Source organism: Ovis canadensis, chromosome 12 (genome assembly GCF_042477335.2).
Source record: "Ovis canadensis isolate MfBH-ARS-UI-01 breed Bighorn chromosome 12, ARS-UI_OviCan_v2, whole genome shotgun sequence".
NCBI classification, from domain to species: domain Eukaryota; kingdom Metazoa; phylum Chordata; class Mammalia; order Artiodactyla; family Bovidae; genus Ovis; species Ovis canadensis.
In genome coordinates this window covers 16,715,074-16,737,831 of record NC_091256.1, presented here as the reverse complement: position 1 = coordinate 16,737,831, position 22,758 = coordinate 16,715,074, and the positions used below count along the sequence as shown (strand labels likewise).

Below are 22,758 nucleotides of genomic sequence, written 5' to 3'. Positions count from 1 at the left end.
CAGCAAAATAATATTTGGAAAATATGAAGGTGGGTGTATTCTACTGAATGAGAGAGAATTTTATGAGCTGAAGCTGATATGAGGCAAAGGAAAAAGGAGCTGGGTTATTTCAAGGCATATTAACATTGATTGATTTCATGATTTATGAAAACGCATAGGGAATTTTAAGAAAAGGAATGATATAATTTTATTTGGAGTTTTGAAGGCTGTTTGTGGATTTTTCTGTATGCTGTGCTTATGATGGACAAGAGAAGATTCAAGAAACCATGTGGGGTGAAAAAGTGTGGGGATTAGATAAATTCTTGGCTGAAGTGATTCTGAGCAGAGAATAAATTTGGGATATATTTTGCTGGTAATAAATGCATGTAAAGTTGCTAAATGTTGATTGTCAGAAAGAGCAAAAGTTGAAAGGACTCATGTTTTGAATACCATTTTCTCATAAGCAAGCAAGCAAATGGAAATGACTTTGTATGTGGTACTGGCAGGAGAAAGCACACTCTCGCAAGAGCATCACAACTTTGACCTGAATACATTGTGGTTGGGCCAATGGGGACCATAAACATAGGATACATCAACTGTAGTGCTGAATGCATAGGTTTAACCAGGAGATATGCACATGAGATGCAGTTCAGTTCAGTTCAGTCCCTCAGTCGTGTCCGACTCTTTGCGACCCCATGAATCGCAGCACACCAGGCCTCCCTGTCCATCACCAACTCCCGGAGTTCACTCAGATTCACATCCATCGAGTTAGTGATGCCATCCAGCCATCTCATCCTCTGCTGTCCCCTTCTCCTTCTGCCCCCAATCCCTCCCAGCATCAGAGTCTTTTCCAATGAGTCAACTCTTTGCATGAGGTGGCCAAAGTACTGGAGTTTCAGCTTTAGCATCATTCCTTCCAAAGAAATCCCAGGGCTGATCTCCTTCAGAGTGAACTGGTTGGATCTCCTTGCAGTCCAAGGGACTCTCAAGAGTCTCCTCCAACACCACAGTTCAAAAGCATCAATTCTTCGGCACTGAGCCTTCTTCACAGTCCAACTCTCACATCCATACATGACTACTGGAAAAACCATAGACTGGTTATCACTCTCTAAATGATGACATCAGATTAGAAAAGAATGTAGAATGAAAATAGAAGAAAGCTCAAGACTGAGTCCTGAAGCTTCCAACACTGAGGTGTCTGCCAGAAGAAGAATAGATGGCAAAGTGGACAGAAAGAAAGGAGGACCCAGAGAATTTAGGAGAAAACATGTCAGAATGAATGTTGCATAGATTGGACGGAAGAAAATGATTTAAGAACAAGGGATAATAAATTGACTAATAGTAATTCCTATGGAATCAGCCTGAAATGGTTCCATATACAATTCCACCATTTGCTAAGTATGAATCTAAGGGCAACAAACTATTTGAAACTTTGTTCACTCCTCTGAATCTGTAAAAAGATTTTATATTTACAAATGTTGTAATATTTCAAAATATCTTTTAGCTATTAAAATAGAATATTCATATACACTTGTCATAATGCCTGCCATACAGTTTAGTCAAGGAACTTGTAAACTAATTACATTAGAATAGTTATACTAATGAATACTTCTAATTCAGTTAATAAGCCAGGTTAAGAGACTAAAAATATGGTGCCAACATTAATTGTGAGAGAGACAGTTTAAGATGCTGTAGACAGGGAAAAACGTACTTAGAATCTGCTAAATAAATTGTTAATAAGAAATGCAATATAGCTTGTGGACATAACTCTGAAAAGGCTTGGTTGTGACAGAGAACAAGAGGTTCAGGATAGAGATTTCAGATAGACACACAGGGGTAGCTTGTTAGAGGAACAAGCCAGGCTTGTTCAACAGTGTCCAGAGCCCAGGTAATTTCACTTTCAGGCTGTCAGCAAGCACCTACTGTGTGCCAGAAGTTACCTAAGAGTAATTGTGAAGAATACAGTGGAGGAAGGTGGTATGTCTTTTAAGAGCTTTCATGCCAGGTTGAAAAAAAAAAAGATGAATTAAGGCAAATAATGAACCAAAAGGTAAAAATATTTCTATTATATTGTTCCAATAAGTGTATTCTAAGAACAAAAGAATCCAAGTGCTTAGAAAGTAGGAGGGACTGCTGGTCAAGTTTATGTAGGAAGACGTCTATGCAAAGAAAGCCTGGAAACCATTCAGCAGCAGAGACACACGCCTTTGCAGCAGCCGAGACAGCAAAGCAATTGGCTTATTTTAAAAAGATCAGATGGTAAAGAATCTGCCTGCGATGCAGGAGACTTGAGTTCAATCTATTCTATTCTTCTGCTCATGGACATTTAAGTTGATTCCATGTCCTGGCTGTTTTGAATAAAATAGATAACTAATGAGAACTTACTCTGTATCATAGGGACCTCCACTCAATGCTGTCTGGTGACTTAAATGGGAGGGAAATAATTTTAAAAAAAGGGATATATATATATGCATATATATATATTCATGGAACTGATTCATTTTGATGTACAGCAGAAGCTAACCCAACAATGTAAAACAACTACATTCCAATAAAAAATAATAATAAAACAAAAAATTAAATTATATAGATGTGTTAATATAAGTAAATAGTAAAAACAAAGATTTTACTCCAAAATGTAAGCTTATAAGTTCTTCATTATGATGTTTTTGTCTTTCATTTCTTTAATAATTCATTTGTCTTCAAGTTCTTTTAAATGAAACCTCTACTGAGTTTTATGATACCTTGTGAAATTCAAGATGTGAATGGACTATGCATCACTCTGCATTATTCATCTCATAATTTGTTGCATGTTATTTTAGACCATTTGGCAATCTTTTTCATGAACAAGACTTACAGCACCATAAAGCTCCCTGTCTAGTCGTAAGTGTTACAATTAAAAGTATACCTGTGGCGGATTCATGTTGATGCATGGCAAAACCAATACAATATTGTAAAGTAATTAACTTCCAATTAAAATAAATAAATTAAAAAAAAGAATCTTAAAAAAAGAAAATAATGAATAAAAAGTCACACAAATTAAAAACAATAAAAAATAGTAGCTCGGGCTCCAGATCACTTATAAGAAATGTGTTCTTGCTCAGGAGCAGGTAGATATGTTATTTAATTCAGTTTCTCCTGATTCCCAGGTATATGAGTGATGGTCTGTTAATCAATTATAGATAAGTCTACAGGCATATTTCTAAATAAGAGGAGAAGGAGTACACAACATGAAAGAGAAATGTGAAACTTTGACAACTCTTCACCAGACATTCCAATGCAACACGTCTTCTCACTAACAACTGAACTCTTTCTAAAAGTGGTCTTAAAGCTAAATGTTTGAATATTTATGCGCAGTTATTTTTCATAATATAAGGGTGCAATTGTGAAAGTTTTAGCATGCAAAATAATTGTAATATCGGATCCGAGGAATTATATTCAACTCACATTATCTAACACCTATTGTAGTAGATGCCTGCGTGCCTCCATACCTGCATGCTAAGTCGCTTCAGTCATGTGCTGCCTCCCCATTGACTGTAGCCCACCAGGCTTCTCGGTCCACGGGATTTTCCAGGCAAGAATACTGGAGTAGGTTGCCATGCCCTCCTCCAGCGGATCATCCAAACCCAAGGATCAAACCTGCCTGTACTACTATATCTGGGATAGCCATTGTATTAGACACATACTCCTAATTAACAAATTTTCCAAAAAAACGTATTGGCTTAAGAACACACACCTCCATATTCTTAGAATTCCTGTGGGTCAGAATGAGGAAAGTGCCTCACTGGCTAATTCCGAGTCACTCTGCTTGGGTGGCAACTGGGTAATGGCCTGGGCTGCTGTCACCTGGATGCTCAGCTGGGCTGGAGGCTTTGCTTCCAAGTTGGCTCACTCTCCTGGCTTTTGGGAGAGGCCTCAGCACCTGACCACGTGGGTATCTCTGCAGCTAGCTTTCTTCAGGGCCAGTGACCACAGACAGGGAGGAGGAAGCCTCCACAGCAGGTATCAGTTTGTCACACTGTCACATCAGTCATGTGTAATCGTGAGAAATGGCCACTAAGTCCTGCACACTCAGTAGTGAGAACTCAAGCTTTAATATTTGGAGAGAGGAGTGTGGAAGGCGTTGTGGACTTTCCTAAAACCATCACATATAGAAAAACGTCAGGTGAGCTGAACAGAATATTTTCAGGGGTTGCTTCCTTTACTCCTCAACTTCCTCTGAGTTGCCTCTAAACAATCTTCTTTCTAACAGTACACTGTAAAATTTCAGCATACTTAACCCAGTTATTCCATGAAAGAAAACTGTAATGATATAAAACAGTTCAGTGACCTTAATGGTAATTCCAAGCATACATTTAAAATGAATTTTCAAAGCATAAGTTCCATTAAAATGAAGGTATTAGCAGTATGAAACAGATTTTAATCTGCATAAGAATTTTAATAAAAATATTTAATCTTGTTTAAGATGGATTTGTGAAAATGGTGCTGTGCGCTTAGTCACTCAATCATGTACAACTTTTTGTGATCCTTTGGACTATAGCCTACCAGGATCCTCTGTCTATGGAATTCTCCAGGCAAGGATGTTGCAGTGGGTTGCCATTTCCTTCTCCAGGGGAATCTTTTGACCCACAGATGAAACCTACATCTCCCATGTCTTCTGCATTGCAGATGGATTCTTCACCACTGAGCCATAGGGAAGCCATTTGAAAATGGTAGATCAACCCAATTCTATTTATATCACAACGAGGTTATCCCACAAAGCACCTTGTGAAGTTCTTGTTGACAACATGAAGAAACTACTTAAATAGTTTATCAATATTCATAGTTTCATTAGATGAGCTGGTTATCAGATGCAGGACTTTGTTGTCAGGCCTGTTCCCTTCCTCTTTTGTATGATCAGCTGGTTTAATGCTGCAAAGGAGATGCATCTGGAATGATACACAGGTGCTGAAAGTGAACCTATATTAGGACAAATTCATCACTCAGAACAAATCCCATGTGTGAGGGTGGACCTAATAACATGACATTTAAAACTTACACTTAAAAATGATAAGATCCTGGGCCTGGATCTTTGGAGTAAGTTGCAGAGGTACAGAAAGACTAGGAACACTGTAAAACTGAGTGAATACTTTTCATCAGTTTTGAGATCAATCTGAGCCAACATTATGATGGACAGCCAAGCCTGCTCATGAGACCTGAACCTGTGTTGGTAGGAGTGTAAGAGAAGAAAGAGGCTGTTCTGAGTCCTGACAAAGTCAATGCCATTCCAACTATAGTGGACTCTTATATGTGCTTCAATAAATGATCTGGTTAGAGAGACAAAGACAGATTCACATGTGCCCAAATAAAAGAGAGGAGGAAAATAGCTCACGCCAGTGATAGTAATGATGCTTACTTTTAATTATGCTCTCTTTGTGTACCTTTAGGAAGTGAGTGTCAGAGGATTATTTTACTGTATTCATATTCTATGATGCACCAAAATGATAAATGTACTAGTTCTGAAATCATATAATCAGAACTCAGATCTCTCCTCTACAATGTAATGACAAGGTTAATTGAGTTCTTTTCACTTGGTTCTTGCAAATACAAAGACTCAAACTTGCCCAACATAGAATTATTGAAAGATACACATATCTTACCATACATGATGAAATTTGTAAAATTCAAGGCTGAAGAGACAGTGTTCTAATCTCCCAAAATTAGTGGACAGAAATCTAGACTATTACTTAACAGGAATCAAACTACGTAAGCTTTCAAACTTAAAAATGTAGACAAGCTTCAAAAAAGTGGGGGAAATCTATCAGCGATGAGAAATGCAGACTATAGGCCATAAGAGGGTATAATTGACAAGTCTTTGTTAAAGAAATGGATTAAGATATGCAAAGAATCAAATTTTATAATTCACATAGCAAGCATATACATGAAAATTACTCAATATATGCTGATAACAATAAAATGTAATTATGTTATACCTCATTTAAAATATTTGTAAGAAATACTGAAAAATACATCATTCTCCAATTAAAATTAGACCATAAGTAACAAGGGTTTCCCTTCATCTTAACCATTTAAATATTAAGAATTATTCATTGTTCATTTCTCTGATTAGACAAGCAAGGGAAAAGATATCTTAATGTCTAGTTTGATGGATAAATAAGAATGTTACTCTGTGTGATCTGATCAATGAAAAATTGTTGTGGTTCTCTCTCTATATCACATATTTCCAATAAACAGAAAAGTAAACTAATGAATGATAATTGTAAAAAAATCTGTTTGATTCCTACATTGACTTGGTATGAGAATAAATGTCAGGATTCTGGTTTCTGATGAGAATGGAGAAGAAAGAATAAGAAAGCAGATGAGCCACAAGATAAAATCTGTACTTTCATCTCTTGATTAAGATGCTAATTTAGTCAACCAAGGTTGGAACTTCTGTATTTAAGGAGAATTTATTTAATAGATCTGTATAGTTTCCTACCAAGAGAATCCACATACACATTTTACATAATATGACCCACAAGACATACTTTGATCTTCATTAGCAAGGAGTTCCTTATATACTTCAATCATCTGAATTTTCTATAACTTTTTTTCCTATAAACCGTAATGCAATGAATGTAATTAAGTGAACAAGGATATAATTCATAGATGAAATATTAACTCAAATTGTATACTGAGGTAAAACATTATTTCTACTATTTTAATTCCAAGGGAAACCTTGTGATTATCCAGTGATCAAACATGGATGGCTATATTATTCATACAGAGGATACTTTCCAGCATATGTAAATCAACAGTTTATCTATTCCTGTGATCGGTATTTTGTGCCTCCTTCACAACGTTCCTGGGACCACCTGACTTGCACAGCACAAGGATGGTCTCCAGAAGAACCATGCCTCAGTAAGTAAATCTCCTTAAGTTTACATGCATAATCTTTGAAAGAGTGAAGAGAGAAAAGTTGACAAGTGAGTACAGTTAAGTATTATGTAACAACAGTAAGGCCAAGGGATGAGTTCTATGAGCAAAAAATCCAATAGAACTTCCCCTTTACTAGAGGCTTTTCATGTAAATCCTGTGAGAGATACAGAGACTTTACAAGAATATCTGCATCATTTATACATATTTTAGTCATAAAACTAAAGGCAAATAATATGGAATGTTATAGTTTTCATTTTCCACAAATGTGGTAGTAGCTTCCATTTTTATTGTTACATGTTTTATTTGAATACTAATGCATTCTTATGTAAATTCTATAATCTTTAATGTACTATTTTCCCAAATTTATGTTGTACTTCTTTCATATTAATTTTATGATCCTAAGGACAATGTATTTTCAATTATTTGGAAAATGGATATAACCCACATCGTGAAGAAAAATATTTACAGGGTGAAACTGTAAAAGTTCGCTGCTATGAAGGCTACAGTCTTCAAAATGATCAGAACACAATGACCTGCACAGAGAGTGGCTGGTCTCCTCCTCCCAGATGCATCCGTGTCAGTGAGTAAACTGGGCTGAGATCCCAGTGTGTTCATAATTTTCTAAGACTCAGCTGTATTATCCACTCAAAAAGTTTATATGAAATTCTTGTTTTGCCAACGGACCTATTTAATTTTATTGTTTACAAGTGTCTATGAGTGTACCTATAGACGTCTTGATAAGTATGTAACAAAATCTGCTGCTGCTAAGTCGCTTCAGTTGTGTCCGACTCTGTGCGACCCCAGAGACGGCAGCCCACCAGGCTCCCCCGTCCCTGGGATTCTCCAGGCAAGAATACTGGAGTGGATTGCCATTTCCTTCTCCAATGCATGAAAATGAAAAGTGAAAGTGAAGTTGCTCAGTCATGTCCGACTCTTCGTGACCCCATGGACTGCAGCCTACCAGGCTCCTCCACCCATGGGATTTTCCAGGCAAGAGTACTGGAGTGGGGTGCCGTTGCCGTCTCCATATAACAAAATGCATGTACCTATTGATAGACATTAGTTAAGAAAATAGGAAAAGATCCACAAAGAAGAAACCTGTAATAACAGAGTGAGGTCAGAAAGATGTCAGGGGTCTCACTGTCTCTCCTGATATAAACACAGACTTTGACCATCATTTGTGGATAAGAGGATCTTTGTGGGTGTCCAGGAGTCTAGCAGAGACACGACAGCATGCTGCTAGAGCACAAAGATTGAAGACTGGATTTCTCACTGAAGGTTAGAGCAGTAGCCTTGTTTTGCCCCTGAGGTGGCACTGCTTAGTGCCAAGACAGACCCCTCAGCACAGGATTTTACCTGTGGGGAAAATAAAAGCGTGTGAGCAAGTGCCGCGTCCTCATCTTCCAGCCCTCTTCTCTCTCCCCTTATCCAGGCCACTGGGGTCACCTACATGGCTGGGATGGGGAGAGGCCAGGAGCACAGCATCCAGGGCTAGAATTCTTCAAGGAACATGGGTTCTACTGACCACATGGAGACCCCACCAGGGAGCCCCAAACCATTGCAGACACGGTGCTTGTGGTTCTGCTCACCCCTGGGCCCCTCATCTCATCTACATCCCCTCCCCAGGGCCAGCTCCCTGTGTAAGTCCCCATGGTGGCACCTAGACCTTTGCAGATGGCCTGTGGGACATCCAGAAGCCAACCTGTCCCCGTGGGTCTGTGAGAAAGCACATGAATGTGAGCATTTGACATTGCCCCAGGGAAGCAGCCAGGAAACTGTCGGCACAGAGACTGTGCTGCGTGGATAGAAGCATATGAGCTTCAGAATTCTTTCCTAGGAAGAGTTGAGTACATGGGACAGGTGTCTCCTTTAAAAATGTCTGAAAAGTCTCAAAATCCCTAGCAATGTGACAGTGTACTTCCCTCCCCAGGTCAGTCTGTAAAGACTGGAGGGAGTGACTGCTTCTTTAAATGCAAACGCAGCAACTTGAGACTTCAATGGACATAGACATCAAAGGACTAAAATGTTAACAGAGAAATACAATAGTTTTTCAGTTACTGACCCAAATAATAGATATGGACGATTTGTCTGATAAGTAATTCAAATTAATTGCTTAAGAATTTCATTGAGGTAGAAGAGAACAGTGGAGAAGGAAATGGCAACCCACTCCACTGTTCTTGCCTGGGAAATCCCATGGGCAGAGGAGCCTGGAGGGCTACAGTCCATTGAGTCTCAAAGAGTCAGACACAACTGTAGTGACTTAGCATGCAAACATGCAATCCTTTATATTTAGAGTAATTATTGATAGATAAGGATGTATTAATATTATCTGTTTTATTTTACAGGATGTTTTATAGTTTCCGAATTCTTTCCTTCCTCTGATGGCTTGCCTCTTTGAATTCATGATTTTTGTAGTAGTAGGAGGCATTTAATAAACTTTCTTTACCATTTGTGAATCTAGTATGGATTCTTGCTTCTTTTACCTTGAGATTTACATAAAACTCCTTACAGAGAGAGCACTGTATTTTATGCTGATAATATATGAACATCATCCACATATTAAATCTCCTTCCTTTTAGCCTTCTCCATTTTATCTTTTTGATGTCATGATTTACCTCTTTTTATAATATGTACTTAATTTAAAAATAATTGTAGATATAGTAATTTTTATATTCCTGTACTTTAACTCTTAAATAGCTGTGTTTAACATTCCATCTCAAGGTACTGCAGTGTTCTGTATATGAGTGTGCACTTAAATTTACCAGTGTACTAGGTATTTTCATGGAATGAATTAGCATTCTTTTATTTCAAATTCAATAATTCCTTTAAGTGTTTCAGTAAGGAAGGTCTGTGTGCCTGCTCAGTTACCTCAGCTGCGTCTGACTCTTTGCAACCCTGTGGGCAGCAGCCCACCAGGCTCGTCCCTCCATGGGGTTCTCCAGGCAAGAATCCTGGAGTGGGTTGCCATGCCCTCCTCAAGGAAGGTCTAGTTGTGTTCTCTTTTCTCAGTATTTGTTGGTCTGGTAAAATCTTTATATTCGTTTCTTTTCTGAATGATATTTTCAAGTATTCTTCTTTGGTAGTTTTTTCTTTCAACACTTGGAGTATATCATCCCACTTTCTCCTGGCCTAGTAGGTTTCTGCTGAGAGATTTGCTAAGATCCAAATGAAGGCTTCTTAGTAAATTTCAAGGTTTTTGTTTTGTTAGCTTGTTTGTTTTTTCTTCATGCTGCTTGAAGGCTTCTCTAGTTTTCTTTGATTTTTGCAATTTTATTATAAATGTGTTTTGGAGAGGATTTTTTAAGTTGATTTGGTTTGGTCACCTGTAAGCTTCCTGAACTTAGATATTCAAATAGCATCCTTGATTTGGGAAGTTCTCAGACATTACTCCTTAAATATGTTTTCTTCCCCATCTCCTTTTCTCCTCCGGGAACTTCAGTAATTTGCAAATCAGTTCTGTTTTCAATGTAGCATAGATCATGTAGCCTTTCTTTGTTCTTTTTCATTCTTTTTTTAAAATTTAATTTTGTTTTTAATCTCCCTAGACAGGGTAACTTTGATATATCATCTATCTCACAGATTCTTTCACCTTTTTGACTCTGTGGTTGATGCTCTTTAATGATTTTTTTCATTTCATCCTTGGAACCTTCAGCACCAGAGTTTCTGTTTTTTTTTTTTTTTATGATTTGTATGTTTTTATTAAACTGCTTGTTTTGTCCATTGTTTATTGTTTTCCTGCTTTTGTTCAAGTATCTTACTGTATTTTCTATAGCACACCGAGTTATTTAAAATGGCTATTTTGAATTCTTCACTGGATCAATCACACATTGCCAATTGGATGTGAATACTGAAGATTTTTATACTTTGTTAGTGTCATGGTACTTTGAGTTCATGTTCCTTGAAGTTTTGTGGTGCTGTTTTTCTAATTAAAGTTCCAGTCTCTTTTGGGTGAGAGACAACTTCCTTCAGCCCTGCTAGAGACTCCAGAGCTATTTCGAATCTTCTATAGTGGTACCTGCTGACACTTCTCATCCCTGTTTTGTCAGAATTCCTGTGCTTGTATGTCTTGTCTAGATACATTAGTGCACAAGAAATGGTACTGACAGCCTGTCCTTTGTTTTCCCCAAAGTAGAACTACATCTTTTTTTATTTTTATTTTTTTACTTAAAAAATTTTTATTTTAAATGGATGCTAATTACTTTACAATATTGTAGTGGTTTTTGCCATACAGTGACATGAATCAGCCATGGGCGTACATGTGTTCCCCATCCTGAATCCCCCTACCACCTCTCTCCCAATCCCATCCCTCAGGGTTATTGCAGTGCACCATCCCTGAGCACCCTGTCTCATGCATCAAACCTGGACTGGCAATCCGCTTCACATATGACAATATATATGCTTCAGTGCTACTAATCTTGTGTTCTTGTTCTGGGCCACAGGTTTAAGCCAAATTTATGTGCGAGCTCACTGGTGGTCTGTCAAAGGTTGCTCTTCCCTCTGGGTCAGTTGTAACCACAGGGATCTGGCCACAGGGTGGAAGGGTGTGTGAATGAAGCAGACAGAGGTCCACTTGTCAATACCTGGAGTTTCACAGAAGGACTTAGCTCCATGCATGAATTTTAAAGATAGGTTTTCCAGGACTGCTAGAGTGCAGCTGAGAGGGAATTGAGATAGTTCATGAGCCACTGTAGGCATCACAGTCAAGACAGAGATCTGTCTGCCTTTTACTTCATGCATGCATGAGTGAGCCTTCTCCTGGGTCCATTGGCATGTTGAATTTCAGGGGTGGGTGGTTGTTTATTTTATATTTATTTATTTTTAATGGAAGTATACTTACTTTACAGTATTATGTTGGGTTCTACCAAACATCAACAAGAATCAGCCATAGATTTACCCATGTCCCCTCCCACATGAACATCCCTCCCATTTCCCTGCCCATCCCACCCTTCTAGGTTGTTACTGAGCTCTGGATTGAATTCCTTGAGTCATACAGCAAATTCCCATTGGCTATTTTACATATGGTAGTTTAACTTTGCATGCTAACCCTCTCCGTACATGCCACCCTCTACTTCCTCCCTGCCAGCCGTGTCCATCAGTCTGTTCTCAGTGTCTGTGTCTCTATTGCTGCTGTGCAAATAGGCTTATCAGTACAATATCTCTAGATTCCATGTATATGTGTTAGTATACGATATTTGTTTTTTTTTTAATATTTGTTTTTCTCTTTCTGACTTACTTCACTCTGTATACTAGGCTGTATGTTCATCCACCTCTTTAGGACTGACTCCAGTGCATTCTTTTTTATGACCGAGTAATATTACACTGTATATATGTAGCACAGCTTCTTTATCTATTAATCTGTGGACATCTATGTTGCTTCCATGTCCTAGCTGTTGTAAATGGAACTTCAGGGAACATTGGAGTACATGTGTCCTTTTCAATTTTGGTTCCCTCAGGGTATATACCTAGGAGTGGGGTTGGTGGGTCATATAGTGGTTTTACTCCTGGCTTTGTAAGTACTCTCCATACTGTTCTTTATAGTGGCTGTATCAATTTACATTCCCACTAACAGTGCAAGAGGGTTCCCTTTTCTTCACACCTTCTCCAGCATTTATTGTTTGTAGACTTTTTAATGATGGTCATCCTGACTGGTGTGAAGTGATGTCTCATTGTAGTTTTGACTTGTGTTTCTCTAATAGTGATATTGAGAATATATTCATGCGTTTATTAGCCATTTTAGGTCTTTAGACAAATGTCCGTTTAGGTCTTTTCCCCACTTTTTGATTGGGTTTTTTGTTTTTCTGGTATTGATTTGTATGAGCTGCTTGTATGTTTTGGAAATTAATCCTTTGTCAGTTGTTTCATTTGGTATTTTTCTTTTCCCATTCTGAGCATTGTCTTTTCACCTTATTCATAGTTTCCTTTGCTGTGGAGAAGCTTTTAAGTTTAATTACGTCCCACTTGATTATCTTTGTTTTTATTCCATTACTCTAGGAGGTGGGTCATAGAGGATCTTGCTGTGATTTATGACAAAGGGTGTTCTGCCTGTGTTTTCCATCCATTTTGAGTTTATCTTTGTGTATGGTGTTAGAAAGTAGTCTAATTTCATTCATTTCCATGTAGCTGTCAAAGTTTTCCCAGCAGCACTTATGAAAGACCCTCTATTTGCCCCATGGTATATTCTTGCCTCTTTTGTCAAACATAAGTTATTCGTAGGTGTATGGGTTAATCTCTGGGCTTTCTATCTTGTTCCATTGGTCTATATTTCTGTTTTTCTGCCAGTACCATACTGTCTGGATACCTATAGCTTTGTAGTCAGTCTGAAGTCAGGAAGGCTGATTCCTCTAGCTCCATTTTTCTTTCTCAAGATTGCTTTGGCTAGTCAGGTCTTTTGTGTTTCCATATGAATTGTGACTTTTTGTTCTAGTTCTGTGAAAAATAGCATTGGTATTTTGATACAGATTGCATTGAATCTTCCGATTATATTTGGTAGTATAGTCATTTTCATAATGTTGATTCTTCTAACTCAGGAACACGGAATATCTCTCCATCTGTTTATGTTGTCTTTGATTTCTTTCCTCAATGTCTTGTACTTTTCTGTATATAGCTCTTATGTCTCCTTAGGTTTTTTCCCTAGGCATTTTATCCTTTTTGTTGCAATGGTAAATGGTATTGATACCTTAAATTTCTCTTTCTGATGTTTCATTGTTAGTACAGAGGAATGCAAGTGATTTCTCTGTATTCATTTTCTATGCTGTCAGTTTGCTAAATTCGCTGATTACCTCTAGCACTTTTCTGAATATATCTTTAGGATTTTCTATGTATAGTATTGTCTGTCTGCAAACAATGAGAGTTTTGCTTCTTCTTTTCCAATCTGGATTCCTTTTATTTTTATTTTTTTTTCTGTGATTGCTGTTGCAAGGGCTTCCAAATAATGTTGTCTAATAGTGGTGAGAGTGGGCCCCCTTGTCTTTTCCTAATCTCAGAGGGAATGCTTTCAGTTTTTCACCTTTGAGAATAATGTTTGTTCTGGGTTTCTCATATATGGCCTTTATTATGCTGAGGTAGGTTCCTTCTTTGCTCATGTTTTGAAGAGTATTTATCATAAATGGGTACTGAAATTTTTCAAAAGCTTTTTCTGCCTCTATTGAGATGGCCATATGGTTTTATCTTGCAATTTATTAATATGGTATATCACATTGATGGATATACACAAGTATATTGAAGAATGCTTGCATCCTTGGGATTAACCCAACTTGATCATAGTGTGCTATCTTTTTAATGTATTTTTGAATTCTGTTTGCTAGAGTTTTGCTGAGGATTTTTCCATCCATTTTCATCAATGATATTGGCCTGTAATTTTCTTTTTTATTTTATCTTTGTCTGGTTTTGGTATTAGGGTGATGATGGCCTTGTAGAATGAGTTTGGAAGCGATCCTTCCTCTGCAGTTTTTTAAAAGAGTTTGATAAGAATGGGAATTAGCTCTTCTCTAAATGTTTGAGAGAATTCACCTGTGAAACTATCCGGCCCTGTGCTTCAATTTTCTGGGAGTTTTTAAAATCACATTTTCAATTTCAGTGCATGTAATTGGCTTGTTCATAATTTCTATTTCTTCCTGGTTCAGTCTTGGTAGATTGAACTTTTCTAAGAATAGATGTTGTCCGTTTTATTAATCCTTTGTATTTCTGTGTTGTCTGTTACCCTCTCCTTTCTCATTCCTAATTTTGTGGATTTGATTTTTCTCCCCTTTTTTCTTGATGGATTTGACTAATTGACAATTTTGTTTATCTTCTCAAAGAAGCACCTTCTAGTTTTATTAATCTTTACCATTGTTCCTTCATTTCTTTTTCATTTATTTCTGATCTGATCTGTAGGATTTCTTTCCTTCTACTAATTTTTTTTTATGTCCTTCTTTATCCAGTTGTTTTAGGTGTAAAGTTAGGTTGTCTATTTGATTTTTTTTTTTTTTGGCCATAAACATCCCTCTTAGAACTGTTTTATTGCATTCCATAGGTTTTGAGTTGTCATGTTTTCATTGTCACTTGTTTCAAGAATTCTTTGTTTTCCCTATTGATTTCTTCACTTACCTCTTCATTATGTAAAAGTATATTGTTTAATCTCCAAGTGTTTGTGTTTTTTACTGTAATTGATAACTAGTCTCATAGTATTGTGGTCAGAAAAAATTCATAGAATTTCAATGTTTAATCATTTACTGAGGTTTGATTTTTGGCCCAAATATAGTCTATCCTCTTTTTCTTGGGTGTTCATTCTATAAGGTTGTGTAGGTCTTCATAAAACCATTCCACTTCAGCTTCTTCAGCGTTATTGGTTGGGGCATAGACTTGGATTACCGTGATTTGAATGGTTTGCCTTGGAATGAACGGAGATCATTCTGTCATATTTGAGATTACATCCAAGTACTGCATTTTGGTTAACCATTTGGTTAACTCTTTTGTTAACCATGTTGGCTACTCCATTTCTTCTAAGAGATTCCTGCCCGCAGTAGTAGATATAATGGTCATCTGAGTTAAATTCATCCAATCCAGTCCATTTTAGTTCGCTGATTCCTATAATGTCGATGTTCACTCTTGCCATCTCCTGTTTGGCCACTTCCAATTTGCCTTGATTCATGGACCTGACATTCTAGGTTCCTATGTAATATTGCTCCTTTACAGTGGAGATGATGGAATTCCAGTTGAGCTATTTCAAATCCTGAAAGATGATGCTGTGAAAGTGCTGCACTCAATATGCCAGCAAATTTGGAAAACTCAGCAGTGGCCACAGGGCTGGAAAAGGTTAGAATTCATTCCAATTCCAAAGAAAGGCAATGCCAAAAAACGTTCAAACTACCACACAATTGCACTCATCTCACATGCTAGTAAAGTAATGCTCAAAATTATCCAAGCCAGGCTTCAGCAATATGTGAACCATGAACGTCCAGATGTTCAAGCTCGTTTTAGAAAAGGCAGAGGAACCAGAGATCAAATTGCCAACATGTGCTGGATCATGGAAAAAGCGAGAGTTCCAGAAAAACATCTATTTCTGCTTTATTGACTATGCCAAAGCCTTTGACTGTGAGGATCACAATAAACCGTGGAAAATTCTGAAAGAGATAGGAATACCAGACTACCTGACCTTCCTCTTGAGAAACCTATATGCAGGTCAGGAAGTGAAAGTTAGAACTGGACATGGAACAACAGACTGTTTCCAAATAGGAAAAGTTGTACATCAAGGCTGTATATTGTCACCCTGCTTATTTAACTTATATGCAGATTACATCATGAGAAACGCTGGGCTGGAAGAACACACGCTGGAATTAAGATTGCCGGGAGAAATATCAATCACCTCAGATATGCAGATGACACCACCTTATGGCAGAAATTGAAGAGGAGCTAAAAAGCCTCTTGATGAAAGTGGAAGAGGAGAGTGAAAAGTTGGCTTAAAGCTCAACATTCAGAAAACAAAGATCATGGCATCTGGTCCCATCACTTCATGAGAAATAGATGGGGAAACAGTGGAAACAGTGTCAGACTCTACTTTGAGGGGCTCCAAAATCACTGCAGATGGTGATTGCAGCCATGAAATTAAAAGACAATTACTCCTTGGAAGGAAAGTTATGACCAACCTAGGTAGCATATTGAAAAGCAGAGACATTACTTTGCCAACAAAGGTCTGTCAAGTCAAGGCTATGATTTTTCCAGTGGTCATGTATGGATGTGAGATTTGGACTCTGAAGAAGGCTGAGCGCTGAAGAATTGATGCTTTTGAACTGTGGTGTTGGAGAAGACTCTTGAGAGTCCCTTGGACTGCAAGGAGATCCAGTCCATTCTGAAGGAGATCAACCCTGGGATTTCTTTGGAAGGAATGATGCTAAAGCTGAAACTTCATTACTTGGGCCACCTCAAGTGAAGAGTTGACTCATTGGAAAAGACTCTGATGCTGGGAGGATTGGGGGCAGGAGGAGAAGGGGATGACAGAGGATGAGATGGCTGGATGGCATCACCAACTCGATGGATGTGACTTTGAGTGAACTCTGGTAGATGGTGATGGACAGGGAGGCCTGGCATGCTGCAGTGCATGGGGTTGCAAAGAGTCGGACATGACTGAGCGACTGATCTGATCTGATAGTCTATCCTGGAAAATATTCCAAGCACACTTGAGAAGAAAGTGTCTTCTTTTGGATTTGTGTGGAAAATGCTGAAGGTATCAATTAGGTCCCTTTGGTCTAATGTTTCATTTAAGGTTTGTGTTTCCTTATTAATTTTCTGTTTTGATGATCTGCCCATTGGTATAACTGGGATGTTAACATCCCTTACCATTATTGTGTGCTGTCAATTTCCCTTTCTATGTTTGTTAGTATTTGACTTATAACTGAGGTGCTTCTATGCTGGGTCCATAGATGTTTAGAATTTTGTCTTCTTTGGGGATTGATTCCTTGATCATTATGTAATGTCCCTTCTTTATCTTGTATAATATTCATTTTAAAGTCAATTTGGTCAGAAATGAGAATTGCCTCTCCAACTTCCTTTTCATTTCCACGTGCATGGAATATATTTTCCATCCTTTTAGTTTCAGTCTGTATGTGTCTCTAGGTCTGAAGCAGGTCTCTTGTAGACAGCCTATATATGGGTCTTGTTTTCTATCCATTCAGCCAATCTGTGTCTTTCAGTTGGAGAGTTTAATCCATTTACATTTAAAGTAATTATTTATATGTTACTATTAGCATTTTACTATTATACTCTAATGCTGCATGTTCCTACAGCATTTTTTAAATTAATTAATTTATTTTAATTGGAGGCTAATTAATTTACAATATTGTAGTGGTTTTTGCCATATGTTGACATGAATCAGCCAAGAGTGTACATGTGTCTCCCATTCTGAAGCCACCTCCCACCTCCCTCCCCATCCCATCACTCAAAGTCATCCCAGTGCACTGGCCCTGAGGCCCTTGTCTCATGCATCGAACCTGGACTGGCAATCTATTTCACATATGATAATATACATGTTCCAGTGCTATTCTCTCAAATCATCCCACCCTTGCCTCCTCCCACAGAGTTCAAAAGTCTGTGGTTTACCTCCTATCTCTTTTGCTGTCTCACATTTAGGATCATCATTAACATATTTCTAAATTCTATACATATGCCTTAATATACTGTACTGGTGTTTTCTTTCTGACTTACTTCACTCTGTACAATAGGCTCCATTTCCATCCACCTCATTAGAACTGATTCAAATGCATTTTTAATCACTGAGTAGTATTCTATTGTGTATACATACCACAGCTTTCTTATCCATTAATTTGCCAGTGGGCATCTGTGTTGCTTTCATGTCTTAGCTGTTGTAAACAGTGCTACGATGAACAATGGGGTACATGTGTCTCTTTCAATTATGGATTCTTCAGTGTGTATGCCCGGCGGTGGGATTGCTGGATCATATGGCAGTTCTATTTCCAGTTTTTTAAGGAATCTCCACACTGTTCTCCATAGTGGCTGTACTAGTTTACATTCCCACAAGCAGTGTGAGAAGGTTCCCTTTTCTCCATACTCTCCAGCATCTATTGTTTGTAGACTTTTTGATGGCAGCCTTTCTGACCAGCATGAGATGGTACCTCATTGTGATTTTAATTTGCATTTCTCTGATAATGAGTAGTGTTGAACATCTTTTCATGTGTCTGTTAGCCATCTGTATGTCTTTTTGGAGAAATGTCTGTTAGTTCTTTGACCCATTTTTTGATTGGGTCATTTGTTTTTCTGTAAATTGATCTGCATGAACTGCTTGTATAGTTTGGAGAGTATTCCTTGTCAGGTGCTTCATGTGCTATTATTTTCTCCCATTCTGAAGGCTATCTTTTCAACTTACTTATAGTTTCCTTCGTTGTCCAGAAGCTTTTAAGTTTAATTAGGTCCCATTTGTTTATTTTTGCTTCTATTTCCATTACTCTGGGAGGTGGGTCATAGGGGATCTTGCTATGATTTATGTCAGAGTGTGTTTTGCCCATGTTTTCCTCTAGGAGTTTTATAGTTTCTGGTCTTACATTTAGATCTTTAATCCATTTTGAGTTTATTTTTGTGTATGGTGTTAGAAAGTGTTCTAGTTTCATTCTTTTACAAGTGGTTGACCAGTTTTCCCAGCACCACTTGTTAAAGAGATTGTCTTCTCTCCATTGTATATTCTTGCCTCCTTTGTCAAAGATAAGGTTTCCATAGGTGCGTGGGTTTATCTCTGGGCTTTCTATCTTGTTCCATTGATCTATGTTTTTGGCATTGTGCCAGTACTATGCTGTCTTATGGACTGTAGCTTTGTAATATAGTCTAAAGTCAGGTAGGTTGATTCCTCCAGTTCCATTCTTCTTTCTCAAAATTGCTTTGGCTCTTGGAGTTTTTTTTGTATTTCCATACTAAATTGTGAATTTATTTATTCTAGTTCTCTGAAAAGTGCCATTAGTAGCTTGATAGGAATTGCTTTGAATCTATAGATTGCTTTTTGTAGTATACTCATTTTCACTATATTGATACTTTTGATCCATGTACAGGGTATATTTCTATATCGATTTGTGTTCTTTGAGTTTTTCATCAATGTTTTATATTTTCTATATATATATATGTCTTTTGTTTCTTTAGGAAGATTTATTCCTAACTATTTTATTATTTTCATTGCACTTGTGAATGGAATTGTTTCCTTAATTTCTCTTTCTGTTTTCTGATTGTCAGTGTATAGGAATGCAAGGGATTTCTGTGTGTTAATTTTATATCCTGCAACTTTACTATATTCATTGACTAGCTCTAGTAATTTTCCAGTAGTGTCTTTAGGGTTTTCTATGTAGAGGATCATGTCATCTGCAAATAGTGAGAGGTTTACTACTTTTTCCCGATCTGGATTCCATTTATTTCTGTTTTCTCCTCTGATTTCTATGGCTAAAACTTCCAAAATTATGTTGAATAGTGGTAGTGAGAGTGGGCACCTTTCTCTTGTTCCTGACTTTAGGGAAAATACTTTCAAGTTTTCACCTTTGAGGGTAATGTTTGCTGTGGGTTTATCATATATGGCCTTTATCATTCTGAGTTATGTTCCTTCTATGCATGCTTTCTGGAGGGTTTTTTTTTTTTTATCATAAATGAATGTTGAATTTTGTCAAAGATTTCTCTGCATATATTGAGATAATTATATGGTTTTTATCTTTTAATTTGTTAATATTGTGTATCACATTGATTGAATTGTGAATATTGAAGAATCCTTGCATCCCGGGGATAAAGCCCACTTGGTCATGATGTATGATTTTTTTAATATGTTGTTGGATTTTATTTCCTAGAATTTTTTTTAAGGATTTTTGCATCTATGTTCGTCAGTGATATTGATCTGTAGTTTTCGTTTTTTGTGGCATCTTTGCCTGGTTTTGGTATTAGGGTGATGGTGGCCTCAAAAAATGAGTTTGGCAATTTACCTTTCTCTACAATTTCCTGGAATGATTTGAGTAGGATACGTGTTAGGTCTCTAAATTCTTGGTAGAATTCCGCTGGGAAGCCATCTGGTCTTGGGCTTTTGTTTACTGGAAGATTACTGATTACAGTTTCGTTTCTGTGCATGTGATGGGTCTGTTAAGATTTTATCTTTCTTCCTGGTTCAGTTTTGGAAGGTCAGACTTTTTTAAGAATTCATCCATGTCTTCCAAGTGGTCCATTTTATTGTCATAATATTGCTGATAGTAATCTCTTATGATCCTTTGTATTTCTGTGTTGTCTGTTGTGATTTCTCCATTTTCATTTCTAATTCTGTTGATTTGATTTTTCTCCCTTTGTTTCTTGATGAGTCTGGCTAATGGTTTTTCTATTTTATTTATCTTCTCAAAGAACCAGCTTTTAGTTATGTTGATTTTTGCTATAGTCTCCTTTGTTTATTTTTCAATTACTTCTGCCCTAATTTTTATGAGTTCTTTCCTTCTACTAACCCTAGGGTTCTTCATTTCTTTTTCTAGTTGCTTTAGGTGTACAGTTAGGTTATTTATTTGATTTTTCTCTTGTTTCTTGAGGTAAGTTTGTAATGCTATGAATCTTCCCGTTAGCACTGCTTTTACTGAATCCCTTAGGTTTTGTGTTGCTGTGTTTTCATTTTCATTCATTTCTATGGATATTTTGATTTCATTTTAAATTTCTTCCGTGATTGGTTGGTTATTCAGAAGCATGCTGTTTAGACTCCATATATTTGTATTTTTAATAGTTTTTTTTTTTTTTTCCCTGTAGTTGACATCTAATCTTACTGCATTGGGATTAGAAAAGAGGCTTGGAATAATTTCAATTTTTTGAATTTACTAAGGCTAGATTTAGCCCAGTATGTGATCTATCCTGTATAAGGTTCAAAAAGCTGTTGAGAAAAAGGTGAAATGCATTGTTTGGGGGTGAAATATCATATAGATATTCATTATGTCTATCTAGTCCATTGTATCATTTATCATTTATGTTTCCTTCCTAATTTTCTGTTTAGTTGATCTATCCATAGGTGTGAGTGGTATATTAAAGTCTCCCACTATTATTGTGTTACTGTTAATTTCCCCTTTCACACTTGTTAGCATTTGCCTTGCATATTGTGGTGTGCTTATGTTGGGTGCATATATATTTATAATTGTTATATATTCTTCTTGGATTGATCCTTTGATCATTATTTAGTGTCTTTCTTTGTAATTTCTCATGGCCTTTATTTCAAAGTCTATTTTGTCTGATATGAGTATTGCTCCTCCTGCTTTTTTTGGTCTGCATTTGCTTGAAATATATTTTTCCAACCCTCTACTTTCAGTCTGTATGTGTCCCTTGTTTTGAGGTGGGTCCCTTGTAGGCAGCATATATAGGGGTCTTGTTTTTGTATCCATTCTGCCAGTCTTTGTTCTTTGGTTGGGGCATTCAACCCATTTACATTTTCGGGTAATTATTGTTAAGTATGATTCCATTGCTATTTATTTTGTTGTTTTGGATTCAAGTTAATAAACCTTAATAGCTTCCCTTGTAACTCAACTGGTAAAGAATCTGGATGCAATGCAGGAGATCCGGGTTCGATCCCTTGTTTGGGAAGATCCCCTGGAGATGGACATGGCAAACTACTCCAGTATCCTTACCTGGAAAATCTCATGGACACAGGAGCCTGGTGGGCTGCCATTCTTGGGGTCAGAAAGAGTCGGGCATAACTGAGTGACTAACACTTACTTACTTATAAACCTTTTCTTTGTTACCTGTCTAGAGAAGTTCCTCTATCATTTGTTGAAGTGCTGGTTTGGTGGTGATGAATTCTCTCAGCTTTTGTTTGTCTATAAAGCTTTTCATTTCTCCTTCATATCTGAATGAGGTCCTTACTGGGTATAGTAATGTGGGTTGTAGGCTTTTCTTTTTCATCTTTAAAAGTATGCCCTGCCAATCCCTTCTGGCCTGAAGAGTTTCTGTAGAGAGATCAGCTGTTATCCTTATGGGAATCCCCTTGTGTGTTATTTGTTGGTTTTCCCTTGCTGCTTTTAATATTTGCTCTTCGTGTTTGATCTTGGTTAATTTGATTAATATGTGTCTTGGGGTGTTTCACCTTGGGTTTATCCTGTTTTGGAGCCTTTGGCTTTCTTGGACTTGGGTGGCTATTTCTTTCCATATTTTGAGGACGTTTTCAACTATTATCTCCTCAAGTATTTTCTCATGGCCTTTCTTTTTGTCTTCTGGGACCCTTATGACTCAAATGTTGGGACATTTAACATTGTCCCAGAGGTCTCTGATGTTGTCCTCATTTTTTAAAATTCTTTTTTTTTTTCCCCCGTCTGCTTCATTTATTTCCACCATTCTATCTTCTACCTCACTTATCCTATCCTCTGCTTCAGTTATTCTACTGTTGGTTCC

At 37.3% G+C, this 22,758-nt stretch overlaps 1 protein-coding gene across 10 annotated transcripts in view; it reads left to right on the top strand.

Annotated features, from left to right (window-relative positions):
- The window catches only part of LOC138416346 (complement factor H-related protein 4-like), a 147,725-nt gene that overhangs the window by 80,194 nt on the left and 44,773 nt on the right, over nucleotides 1-22,758 (top strand). For all 10 annotated transcript variants that reach the window (XR_011247637.1, XR_011247635.1, XR_011247636.1 and 7 more), the window contains 2 exons: nucleotides 6,691-6,879; nucleotides 7,301-7,477. Coding sequence is in view for 7 of the 10 variants with exons in the window: in XM_069545289.1 (XP_069401390.1) it covers nucleotides 6,691-6,879; nucleotides 7,301-7,477 (366 nt within the window). In the remaining 3 variants the exon portion in view is untranslated. The remainder of the gene's footprint in view (nucleotides 1-6,690; nucleotides 6,880-7,300; nucleotides 7,478-22,758) is intronic.